The sequence below is a fragment of the Heptranchias perlo genome, chromosome 15, assembly GCF_035084215.1.
Source record: "Heptranchias perlo isolate sHepPer1 chromosome 15, sHepPer1.hap1, whole genome shotgun sequence".
NCBI lineage: Eukaryota > Metazoa > Chordata > Chondrichthyes > Hexanchiformes > Hexanchidae > Heptranchias > Heptranchias perlo.
In genome coordinates, this window is record NC_090339.1 from 1,816,086 (window position 1) to 1,829,864 (window position 13,779).

Here is a 13,779-nt window from a genome sequence, read left to right on the forward strand (position 1 = left end):
TCCACATCACAATACACCGACACAGTCTAATTCCACATCACAACACACCGACACAGTCTAACCCCACATCACAACACACCGACACAGTCTAATTCCACATCACAATACACCGACACAGTCTAATTCCACATCACAACACACCGTCACAGTCTAACCCCACATCACAACACACCGACACAGTCTAATTCCACATCACAACACACCGACACAGTCTAATTCCACATCACAATACACCGACACAGTCTAATTCCACATCACAACACACCGTCACAGTCTAACCCCACATCACAACACACCGACACAGTCTAATTCCACATCACAACACACCGACACAGTCTAATTCCACATCACAACACACCGACACAGTCTAACCCCACATCACAATACACCGACACAGTCTAATTCCACATCACAATACACCGACACAGTCTAATTCCACATCACAACACACCGACACAGTCTAACCCCACATCACAACACACCGACACAGTCTAATTCCACATCACAACACACCGTCACAGTCTAATTCCACATCACAACACACCGACACAGTCTAATTCCACATCACAACACACCGACACAGTCTAATTCCACATCACAACACACCGACACAGTCTAATTCCACATCACAACACACCGACACAGTCTAATTCCACATCACAACACACCGACACAGTCTAATTCCACATCACAACACACCGACACAGTCTAACCCCACATCACAATACACCGACACAGTCTAATTCCACATCACAACACACCGACACAGTCTAATTCCACATCACAACACACCGACACAGTCTAATTCCACATCACAATACACCGACACAGTCTAACCCCACATCACAATACACCGACACAGTCTAATTCCACATCACAACACACCGACACAGTCTAATTCCACATCACAACACACCGACACAGTCTAACCCCACATCACAACACACCGACACAGTCTAACCCCACATCACAATACACCGTCACAGTCTAATTCCACATCACAACACACCGACACAGTCTAACCCCACATCACAACACACCGACACAGTCTAACCCCACATCACAATACACCGACACAGTCTAATTCCACATCACAATACACCGTCACAGTCTAATTCCACATCACAATACACCGACACAGTCTAACTCCACATCACAACACACCGACACAGTCTAACCCCACATCACAACACACCGACACAGTCTAATTCCACATCACAACACACCGACACAGTCTAACCCCACATCACAACACACCGACACAGTCTAACCCCACATCACAACACACCGACACAGTCTAATTCCACATCACAATACACCGACACAGTCTAACCCCACATCACAACACACCGACACAGTCTAATTCCACATCACAACACACCGACACAGTCTAATTCCACATCACAACACACCGACACAGTCTAATTCCACATCACAATACACCGACACAGTCTAATTCCACATCACAACACACCGACACAGTCTAATTCCACATCACAACACACCGACACAGTCTAACCCCACATCACAACACACCGACACAGTCTAATTCCACATCACAACACACCGACACAGTCTAATTCCACATCACAACACACCGACACAGTCTAATTCCACATCACAATACACCGACACAGTCTAATTCCACATCACAACACACCGTCACAGTCTAACTCCACATCACAATACACCGACACAGTCTAACCCCACATCACAACACACCGACACAGTCTAATTCCACATCACAATACACCGACACAGTCTAACTCCACATCACAACACACCGACACAGTCTAATTCCACATCACAATACACCAACACAGTCTAACCCCACATCACAATACACCGACACAGTCTAACTCCACATCACAACACACCGACACAGTCTAATTCCACATCACAACACACCGACACAGTCTAACCCCACATCACAATACACCAACACAGTCTAACCCCACATCACAATACACCGACACAGTCTAACCCCACATCACAATACACCGACACAGTCTAATTCCACATCACAATACACCGACACAGTCTAACCCCACATCACAACACACCGACACAGTCTAATTCCACATCACAACACACCGACACAGTCTAACCCCACATCACAACACACCGTCACAGTCTAATTCCACATCACAACACACCGACACAGTCTAACCCCACATCACAACACACCGTCACAGTCTAACCCCACATCACAATACACCGACACAGTCTAATTCCACATCACAATACACCGACACAGTCTAACCCCACATCACAACACACCGACACAGTCTAATTCCACATCACAACACACCGACACAGTCTAATTCCACATCACAATACACCGACACAGTCTAACCCCACATCACAACACACCGTCACAGTCTAATTCCACATCACAACACACCGACACAGTCTAACCCCACATCACAACACACCGTCACAGTCTAATTCCACATCACAATACACCGACACAGTCTAATTCCACATCACAACACACCGACACAGTCTAACCCCACATCACAACACACCGTCACAGTCTAATTCCACATCACAACACACCGACACAGTCTAACCCCACATCACAACACACCGACACAGTCTAATTCCACATCACAACACACCGACACAGTCTAACTCCACATCACAATACACCGACACAGTCTAATTCCACATCACAATACACCGACACAGTCTAATTCCACATCACAACACACCGACACAGTCTAACCCCACATCACAACACACCGACACAGTCTAATTCCACATCACAACACACCGACACAGTCTAATTCCACATCACAACACACCGACACAGTCTAATCCCACATCACAACACACCGTCACAGTCTAATCCCACATCACAACACACCGACACAGTCTAACCCCACATCACAACACACCGACACAGTCTAACTCCACATCACAACACACCGTCACAGTCTAATTCCACATCACAACACACCGACACAGTCTAATTCCACATCACAACACACCGACACAGTCTAATTCCACATCACAACACACCGTCACAGTCTAATTCCACATCACAACACACCGACACAGTCTAACCCCACATCACAACACACCGACACAGTCTAATTCCACATCACAATACACCGACACAGTCTAACCCCACAACACACCGACACAGTCTAACTCCACATCACAATACACCGACACAGTCTAATTCCACATCACAATACACCGACACAGTCTAACCCCACATCACAACACACCGACACAGTCTAACCCCACATCACAACACACCGTCACAGTCTAATTCCACATCACAACACACCGACACAGTCTAACTCCACATCACAACACACCGACACAGTCTAACCCCACATCACAACACACCGACACAGTCTAATTCCACATCACAACACACCGTCACAGTCTAATTCCACATCACAACACACCGACACAGTCTAACCCCACATCACAACACACCGACACAGTCTAACCCCACATCACAACACACCGACACAGTCTAATTCCACATCACAATACACCGTCACAGTCTAATTCCACATCACAACACACCGACACAGTCTAACTCCACATCACAACACACCGACACAGTCTAACTCCACATCACAACACACCGACACAGTCTAACTCCACATCACAACACACCGACACAGTCTAATTCCACATCACAATACACCGACACAGTCTAACTCCACATCAGAACACACCGACACAGTCTAATTCCACATCACAACACACCGACACAGTCTAATTCCACATCACAATACACCGTCACAGTCTAATTCCACATCACAATACACCGTCACAGTCTAACTCCACATCACAACACACCGACACAGTCTAATTCCACATCACAATACACCGTCACAGTCTAATTCCACATCACAACACACCGACACAGTCTAATTCCACATCACAACACACCGACACAGTCTAATTCCACATCACAACACACCGTCACAGTCTAATTCCACATCACAATGCACCGACACAGTCTAACCCCACATCACAACACACCGACACAGTCTAATTCCACATCACAATACACCGTCACAGTCTAATTCCACATCACAACACACCGACACAGTCTAATTCCACATCACAACACACCGTCACAGTCTAACTCCACATCACAACACACCGACACAGTCTAATTCCACATCACAACACACCGTCACAGTCTAATTCCACATCACAACACACCGACACAGTCTAACCCCACATCACAACACACCGACACAGTCTAACCCCACATCACAACACACCGACACAGTCTAATTCCACATCACAACACACCGTCACAGTCTAATTCCACATCACAATGCACCGACACAGTCTAATTCCACATCACAACACACCGTCACAGTCTAATTCCACATCACAACACACCGACACAGTCTAACCCCACATCACAACACACCGACACAGTCTAACCCCACATCACAACACACCGACACAGTCTAATTCCACATCACAACACACCGTCACAGTCTAATTCCACATCACAACACACCGACACAGTCTAACCCCACATCACAACACACCGTCACAGTCTAATTCCACATCACAACACACCGACACAGTCTAACCCCACATCACAACACACCGACACAGTCTAACCCCACATCACAACACACCGACACAGTCTAATTCCACATCACAATACACCGACACAGTCTAATTCCACATCACAACACACCGACACAGTCTAATTCCACATCACAACACACCGACACAGTCTAATTCCACATCACAATACACCGACACAGTCTAATTCCACATCACAACACACCGACACAGTCTAATTCCACATCACAATACACCGTCACAGTCTAATTCCACATCACAATACACCGTCACAGTCTAACTCCACATCACAACACACCGACACAGTCTAATTCCACATCACAACACACCGACACAGTCTAATTCCACATCACAACACACCGACACAGTCTAACCCCACATCACAACACACCGTCACAGTCTAACCCCACATCACAACACACCGACACAGTCTAATTCCACATCACAACACACCGACAGTCTAATTCCACATCACAATACACCGTCACAGTCTAATTCCACATCACAACACACCGACACAGTCTAATTCCACATCACAATACACCGTCACAGTCTAATTCCACATCACAACACACCGACACAGTCTAATTCCACATCACAACACACCGACACAGTCTAATTCCACATCACAACACACCGACACAGTCTAACTCCACATCACAACACACCGACACAGTCTAACTCCACATCACAACACACCGACACAGTCTAACTCCACATCACAATACACCGACACAGTCTAATTCCACATCACAATACACCGACACAGTCTAACTCCACATCAGAACACACCGACACAGTCTAATTCCACATCACAACACACCGACACAGTCTAACCCCACATCACAACACACCGACACAGTCTCATTCCACATCACAACACACCGACACAGTCTAATTCCACATCACAATACACTGACGCTTCTCCTCTTTGAATACTTTGCATCGGTCTTCACTGGAGAAGAGGACGCTACCATTGTAGCAGCAAAGGAGGAGGTAATGGTGATATTGGATGGGAAAATAATAGATCTGGAGGAGGCACTGAAGCGATTGGCAGTGCCCAAAGTAGAATAATTACCCGGTCCGGATGGGCTGCACCCTAGGGTACTGAGGGAAGTAAGGATGATAATTACAGAGGCTCTGACCTCTAGCTTCCAATCCTCCTTCGATATGGGGACGGTGCCAGAGGACTGGAGGATTGCAAATGTTACACCCCTGTTCAAAAAAGGGGAGACGGATAAACCCGACAATTACAGGCCAGTCAGCCTAATGTCGGTGGTGGAGAAACTTTTAGAGACAATAATCTGAGACAAAATTAATTGACACTTGGAAATAAATGAAAGTCAGCAAGGATTTGTTGAGGAAAATCGTGTTTGACGAACTTGATTGAGTTCTTTGATGAAGTAATGGAGAGGGTTGATGAGGGTAGTGCGGTTGATGTGTATATGGACTTTCAAAAGGCCTCCGAAAGCTTGTGATTTTCAAATAAAGTTGTTGGACTATAACCTGGTGTTGTAAAAATCAAATCAAATATATGGACTATCAAAAGGCATTTGATAAAGTACCACATAATAAACTTGTTACAAAATTAAAGCCCATGGGATTAAAGGGACAGTGGCAGCGTGGATACAAAATTGGCTAAAGGACAGAAAGCAGAGAGTAGAGGTGAACGGTTGTTTTTCAGACTGGAGGGAAGTAAACAGTGGTGTTCCCCAGGGGTCAGTATTAGGACCACTGCTCTTTTTGATATATATTAATTTGGAGTATTGTGTCCAATTCTGGGCACCGCACTTTAGGAAGGATGTGAAGGCCTTAGAGTGGGTGCAGAAGAGATTTACTAGAATGGTACCAGGGATGAGGGACTTCAGTTATGTGGAGCGACCGGAGAAGCCGGAATAGGCACGATGGGCCTAATGGCCTCTTCCTGTGCTGTACCATACTATGAAACTATGGTGGGTCCTGGTGCTGTGGGATTGGTTACATCCATAGATGCTCCATTATTTACGATGGGTGGGAGTGAGAAACCAGGTAACTACAGGCCTGTCAGTTTAACGTCTGTTGTGGGGAAGCTACTAGCATCTGACATTTGGGATAGATGACTGAGCACAAACAAATATGAGCTGATCAGAGAGATACAGCATGGATTTGTTAAAGCGTAGGTTATGTCATAGAATCATTAAGTGATGCAGCATAGGAGGAGGCCATTCAGCCCATCGTGCCTGTGCTGGCTCTTTGAAACAGCTATCCAATTAGTCCCATTCCCCTGCTCTTTCCCCATGGCCCTGTAAATTTTTCCCCTTTAAGTATTTATCCAATTCCCTTTTGAAAGTTATTCTTGAATCTGCTTCCACCGTCCTTTCAGGCAGTGAATTCCAGATCATCACAACTCACGAGTAAAAGGATTTCTCCTCATCTAGTCTCAGGTTCTTTTGCCAATCACCTTAAATCTGTGTCCTCTGGTTACCGACCCGTCTGCCACTGAAAACAGTTTCTCCTTATTAACTCTATCAAAACCCTTCATGATTTTGAATACCTCTATCAAATCTCCCCTTAACTTCTCTGCTCTAAGGAGAAAATCCCAGCTTCTCCAGTCTCTCCACAGAACTGAAGTCCCTCATCCCTGGTATGATTCTAGTAAATCTCCTCTGCACCCTCTCTAAGGCTTTGACATCCTTCCTAAAGTGTATCTAAATGTCTGAATGTAATCTCGTTAAATTTTTTGAGGTCAGGAATAAGGTCGATAAGATTGCACACAGTAGATTATTAGCAAAAATATGAGCGCATAGAATTGGAGCCAACATTTTGACTTGGAATGAGAATTGGTTAGGAGGAAGGAGACAGAGAATGGGGATAAAGGGTTGGTATTTAGATTGTCAGGATGTGTAAGTGGTGCCCCCCAGCGATCTGTACGGGGCCTCAGCTTTTCACTACATTTATCAATGACTTGGATGAAGGACTAGAGAGCCATATATCCAAGTTTGGTGTCACAGTAAATACTGTAGATAGGAGCAGAAAGTTGCAGAGGGACATTGATAGATTCAGTGAGTGGGCAAAACTGGGGCAGATGGAGTTCAATGTGGGGAAATGTGAGGTCATCCACTTTGAACCTAAGAAAGTGGATCAGATTAATTTCTAAATGGTGAGAAGCTCGGAACTGTGGAGGAGCAGAGTGATTTAGGGGTCCAAGTACAGAAATCATTAAAAGCTAGTGGACAGGTACAAAAAATAATTAAAAAGGCGAATGGAATGTTGGCCTTTATCTCGAGAGAGGGCTGGAAGTTATGCTTCAGTTATATAAAGCTCTGGTCAGACCCCATCTGGAGACTGGGTTCAGTTCTGGGCACCGCACCTCAGGAAGGATATATTGGCCTTGGAGGGGGTGCAGCGTAGATTCACCAGAATGATACCGGGGCTAAAAGGGTTAAATTACAAGGACAGGCTGTACAGACTCGGCTTGTAATCCCTCAAATATAAAGGATTAAGGGGTGATCTAATCGAGGTGTTTAAAGGATTTGATCGGGTAGATAGAGAGAAACTATTTCCTCTGGTGGGAGAGTCCAGAACAAGGGGACAAAACCTTAAAATTAGAGCTCGGCCTTTCAGGGTGAAATCAGGAATCACTTCTTCACACAAAGGGGAGTGGAAATCTGGAACTCTCTCCCCCAAAAAAGCTGTTGAGGCTGGGGGTCAATTGAAAATTTCAAAACTGAGATTGATAGATTTTTGTTGGGTAAGGGCATTATGGGATACAGAACCAAGGCAGGTAAATGGAGTTAAGATACAGACCAGCCATGATCTAATTGAATGTCAGAACAGGCTCGAGGGGCTGAATGGCCTCCTCCTGTTCTTATGTTCCTAGTTAATACTGTCTGTGCATTTTGTTTTTTGTTGTTGAAAGGAACCAGAAAAACCATTCTCCTGCTTCTTTTACAGATTTCCTATCTATCTTGCGATGATGATAATAAGGATGTGAGTACAGGTTCACTGTAGACTGCTTCTTTTAGAAAGTAACTACATGGATGGATGGCAGCCCGAACTGAGCTTGTTGTTGTGTCTCCTCCCACAGGGTTCTATCTCAGAGTATACGCCCGTACCCATCAGCACAGCTGCTGAAAGCCCACTGACGGCTGTGCTGACCACCCTTAAACACGAGCCTTCAGATCATGGCTGTCCTGACCCGTACAACCAAACGAGCTATAACATAAAGAAGGAGCCAAGTGGGCTGATTGTGTCGGACATTGCAGTTAAAAAGGAAGGTATTAAAGCAGAAATGGAATAAGGTGAAAAGATCACAAAACAGCTAAATCAAGGATGGAAACAGATGTTTTTGTTGATTTGATGGTTTGGTAAGCAAATAGAGTGTGAGTGGATTTAATTGGAGCAATTTGTGCTGTGTCATCACCATCATGAGAGCTGACTGTACATCATGCGCTCCAACTAACATTGCCTTTACAGTTAGTGCATCGTGAACCCTGTGGCATGTGCCCATGCCGTGTCCTGGTGCCGGTGCCCGTGCTTTGTATCAGTGCCGTGTCCTGGTGCCGGTGCCTCTGCATGTGCTAGTGCGTGTTCCTGTGCTGTGTGCTTGTGCCATGCCTGTGCCGTGAGCGTGTGTGTGCCGGTGCCTGTGCTGCGTGCCGGTGTGTGTATGTGTGTGTGTGTGTGTGTGTGCCGCTGCATGTGTGTGTGTGTGCATGTGCCTGTGCCAGTGTGTCTGTGCCATGTGCCGGTGCGTGTGTGTGTCAGTGCTGTGTGTGTGTGCCGGTGTGTGTGTGTGTGTGCCTGTGCCATGTGCCGGTGCGTGTGTGTGTCAGTGCTGTGTGTGTGTGCCGGTGTGTGTGTGTGTGCCGCTGCATGTGTGTGTGTGCCTGTGCCATGTGTCGGTGCCGTGTGTGTGCCGGTGCCGTGTGTGTGCCGCTGAATGTGTGCCTGTGCCGGTGTGTGTGTGTCTGTGCCATGTGCCGGTGCGTGTGTGTGTCGGTGCTGTGTGTCTGTGCCGGTGTGTGTGCGTGTGCCGGTGTGTGTGCGTGTGCCGGTGTGTGTGCGTGTGCCGGTGCGTGTGCGTCTGTGCCTGTGCCGGTGTGTGTGTGCGTCTGTGCCTGTGCTGGTGTGTGTGTGCCTGTGCCATGTGCCGGTGCGTGTGTGTGTCGGTGCCGTGTGTGTGCCGGTGCCGTGTGCCGGTGCGTGTGTGTGTGTCAGTGCCGTGTGCCGGTGCGTGTGTGTGCCGGTGCGTGTGTGTGTCGGTGCCGTGTGCCGGTGCGTGTGTGTGCCGGTGCGTGTGTGTGTCGGTGCCGTGTGCCGGTGCGTGTGTGTGTCGGTGCCGTGTGCCGGTGCGTGTGTGTGCCGGTGCGTGTGTGTGTCAGTGCCGTGTGCTGGTGCGTGTGTGTGCCGGTGCGTGTGTGTGTCAGTGCCGTGTGCTGGTGCGTGTGTGTGTCGGTGCCGTGTGCCAGTGCCGTGTGTGTGCCGGTGCGTGTGTGTGTCAGTGCCGTGTGCTGGTGCGTGTGTGTGCCGGTGCGTGTGTGTGTCAGTGCCGTGTGCTGGTGCGTGTGTGTGTCGGTGCCGTGTGCCAGTGCGTGTGCACCTTTCAGGTATTGAAGCCGTTTGAAGAACTAACATCAGCTGTAAAGTTAATACCATGAGTTTGTAAAAAAATTGGAAGAAGTTGTTTTCTTTGTACATTTCAAAAAATGTAAGTTATTAAAAAAAATAAAAGCTATTTTTGATATAATGACCGTGTGAAATTGTTGCAGGCCAGTGTAACAAGCACCTCTTTCATTTCCTTTGTTTCAGTGTAGGGTCATTACATTCAGCTTAAGGCGACAAAGTACAAAAATTCTTGTTTGTGGAATTGAACATTTATTTCTGAACAGAGACCACTGGTTACACTTTTGCAGGTTAGTTGTTGAATCAGAGTTAGGTGTTGGCTGGTGGGTGAAAAAGAAGCAGGATGTAATCCAAGTGAAAGGGGACAATCGAAGACAAATAATTTGAACAGTAGAGTGTAAAGAGAAACCCATTACCTTGTGTATCACAGAAACACATCAGAATCTAATAAATTCCAGATGCATGATTCAACAAAATGTCTCCTGTCAGTTATTGCAGTAAATTGTTTAACTTTTCAAGAAGTGATAGCTTTCGAATGAGTTTTTGTGCTGGTTGAAGGTCTCAGAGATGAAAAGAATGCAGCAAAGTGAGATCAGCAGCTCTTGAGGAGAGCAAGAGTCATTCTAAACATCTTCAAACACTGCACAAAATAAAACTGTCTCACCTTCAAACATTGTACAAAGTACAAACTAATCCACCATCACACAACGTACAAAACATACACTGTCTCACCTTCATATACTGTGCAAAATTCAAACTGTCTCACCTTCAAACATTGTACAAAATACAAACTGTCTCACCTTCAAACATTGTACAAAATACAAACTGTCTCACCTTCAAACATTGTACAAAATAAAACTGTCTCACCTTCAAACATTGTATAAAATACAAACTGTCTCACCATCAAACATTGTACAAAATACAAACTGTCTCACCTTTAAACATTGTATAAAATAAAACGGTCTCACCTTCAAACATTGCACAAAATAAAACTGTCTCACCTTCAAACATTGTACAAAATACAAACTGTCTCACCTTCAAACATTGTATAAAATACAAACTGTCTCACCTTCAAACATTGTATAAAATACAAACTGTCTCACCTTCAAACATTGTATAAAATACAAACTGTCTCACCTTCAAACACTGTATAAAATACAAACTGTCTCACCTTCAAACACTGTACAAAATACAAACTGTCTCACCTTCAAACACTGCATAAAATACAAACTGTCTCACCTTCAAACAATGTATAAAATACAAACTGTCTCACCTTCAAACATTGTACAAATCCAAACTGTCTCACCTTCAAACACTGTACAAAATAAAACTGTCTCACCTTCAAACATTGTATAAAATACAAACTGTCTCACCTTCAAACACTGTATGAAATACACTGTCTCACCTTCAAACATTGTATAAAATACAAACTGTCTCACCATCAAACATTGTACAAAATACAAACTGTCTCACCTTCAAACACTGTATAAAATACAAACTGTCTCACCTTCAAACATTGTATAAAATACAAACTGTCTCACCTTCAAACATTGTACAAAATACAAACTGTCTCACCTTCAAACACTGTATAAAATACAAACTGTCTCACCTTCAAACATTGTATAAAATACAAACTGTCTCACCTTCAAACATTGTATAAAATACAAACTGTCTCACCTTCAAACATTGTATAAAATACAAACTGTCTCACCTTCAAACATTGTATAAAATACAAACTGTCTCACCTTCAAACACTGTATAAAATACAAACTGACTCACCTTCAAACACTGCATAAAATACAAACTGTCTCACCTTCAAACATTGTATAAAATACAAACTGTCTCACCTTCAAACATTGTACAAAATACAAACTGTCTCACCTTCAAACACTGTACAAAATAAAACTGTCTCACCTTCAAACATTGTACAAAGTACAAACTAATCCACCATCACACAACGTACAAAACATACACTGTCTCACCTTCATACATTGTGCAAAATTCAAACTGTCTCACCTTCAAACATTGCACAAAATACAAACTGTCTCACCTTCAAACATTGTACAAAATACAAACTGTCTCACCTTCAAACATTGTACAAAATAAAACTGTCTCACCTTCAAACATTGTATAAAATACAAACTGTCTCACCATCAAACATTGTACAAAATACAAACTGTCTCACCTTTAAACATTGTATAAAATAAAACGGTCTCACCTTCAAACATTGCACAAAATAAAACTGTCTCACCTTCAAACATTGTACAAAATACAAACTGTCTCACCTTCAAACATTGTATAAAATACAAACTGTGTCACCTTCAAACATTGTGTAAAATACAAACTGTCTCACCTTCAAACACTGTATAAAATACAAACTGACTCACCTTCAAACACTGTACAAAATACAAACTGTCTCACCTTCAAACACTGTATAAAATACAAACTGTCTCACCTTCAAACACTGAAAAAGTACAAACTGTCTCACCTTCAAACAATGTATAAAATACAAACTGTCTCACCTTCAAACATTGTACAAATCCAAACTGTCTCACCTTCAAACACTACAAAATAAAACTGTCTCACCTTCAAACATTGTATAAAATACAAACTGTCTCACCTTCAAACACTGTATGAAATACACTGTCTCACCTTCAAACATTGTATAAAATACAAACTGTCTCACCTTCAAACATTGTACAAAATACAAACTGTTTCACCTTCAAACATTGCACAAAATACAAACTGTCTCACCTTCAAACACTGAAAAAGTACAAACTGTCTCACCTTCAAACAATGTATAAAATACAAACTGTCTCACCTTCAAACATTGTACAAAATACAAACTGTCTCACCTTCAAACACTGTATAAAATACAAACTGTCTCACCTTCAAACAATGTATAAAATACAAACTGTCTCACCTTCAAACATTGTATAAAATACAAACTGTCTCACCTTGAAACACTGTATAAAATACAAACTGTCTCACCTTCAAACATTGTACAAAATACAAACTGTCTCACGTTCAAACACTATTAAATACAAACTGTCTCACCTTCAAACATTGTATAAAATACAAACTGTCTCACCTTCAAACATTGTACAAAATAAAACTGTCTCACCTTCAAACATTGTATAAAATACAAACTGTCTCACCTTCAAATATTGTTTAAAATACAAACTGTCTCACCTTTAATCATTGCATGAAATACAAACTGTCTCACCTTCAAACATTGTACAAAACACAAACTGTCTCACCTTCAAACATTGGATAAAATACAAACTGTCTCACCTTCAAACAGTGTAAAAAATGCATCTTGATCCATCTTCGAGCATTGTACAAAATACATATTGTCCCATCTTCAAATAATGTACAAAATACAAACTGAACCAGCTGTAAACATTGTAGAAAGTGCAAACTGTCTCACCTTCAAACATTGTACAAAATACAAACTGTCTCACCTTCAAACATTGTTTAAAATACAAACTGCCTCACCTTCAAACATTGTACAAAATGCAAACTGTCTCACCTTCAAACATTGTATAAAATACAAACTGTCTCACCTTCAAACATTGTATAATATACAAACTG

General features: G+C 43.5%; 1 protein-coding gene across 1 annotated transcript in view; it reads left to right on the forward strand.

The window, feature by feature from the left end:
• The window catches only part of LOC137332830 (pre-mRNA cleavage complex 2 protein Pcf11-like), a 251,676-nt gene extending 241,367 nt beyond the window's left edge, over positions 1-10,309 (forward strand). Inside the window, exons 12-13 of the mRNA XM_067996762.1 lie at positions 8,515-8,550; positions 8,648-10,309. Coding sequence (XP_067852863.1) covers positions 8,515-8,550; positions 8,648-8,860 — 249 coding nt within the window. The 3' untranslated portion in view covers positions 8,861-10,309. The remainder of the gene's footprint in view (positions 1-8,514; positions 8,551-8,647) is intronic.
• Positions 10,310-13,779: the final 3,470 nt, after the last annotated feature.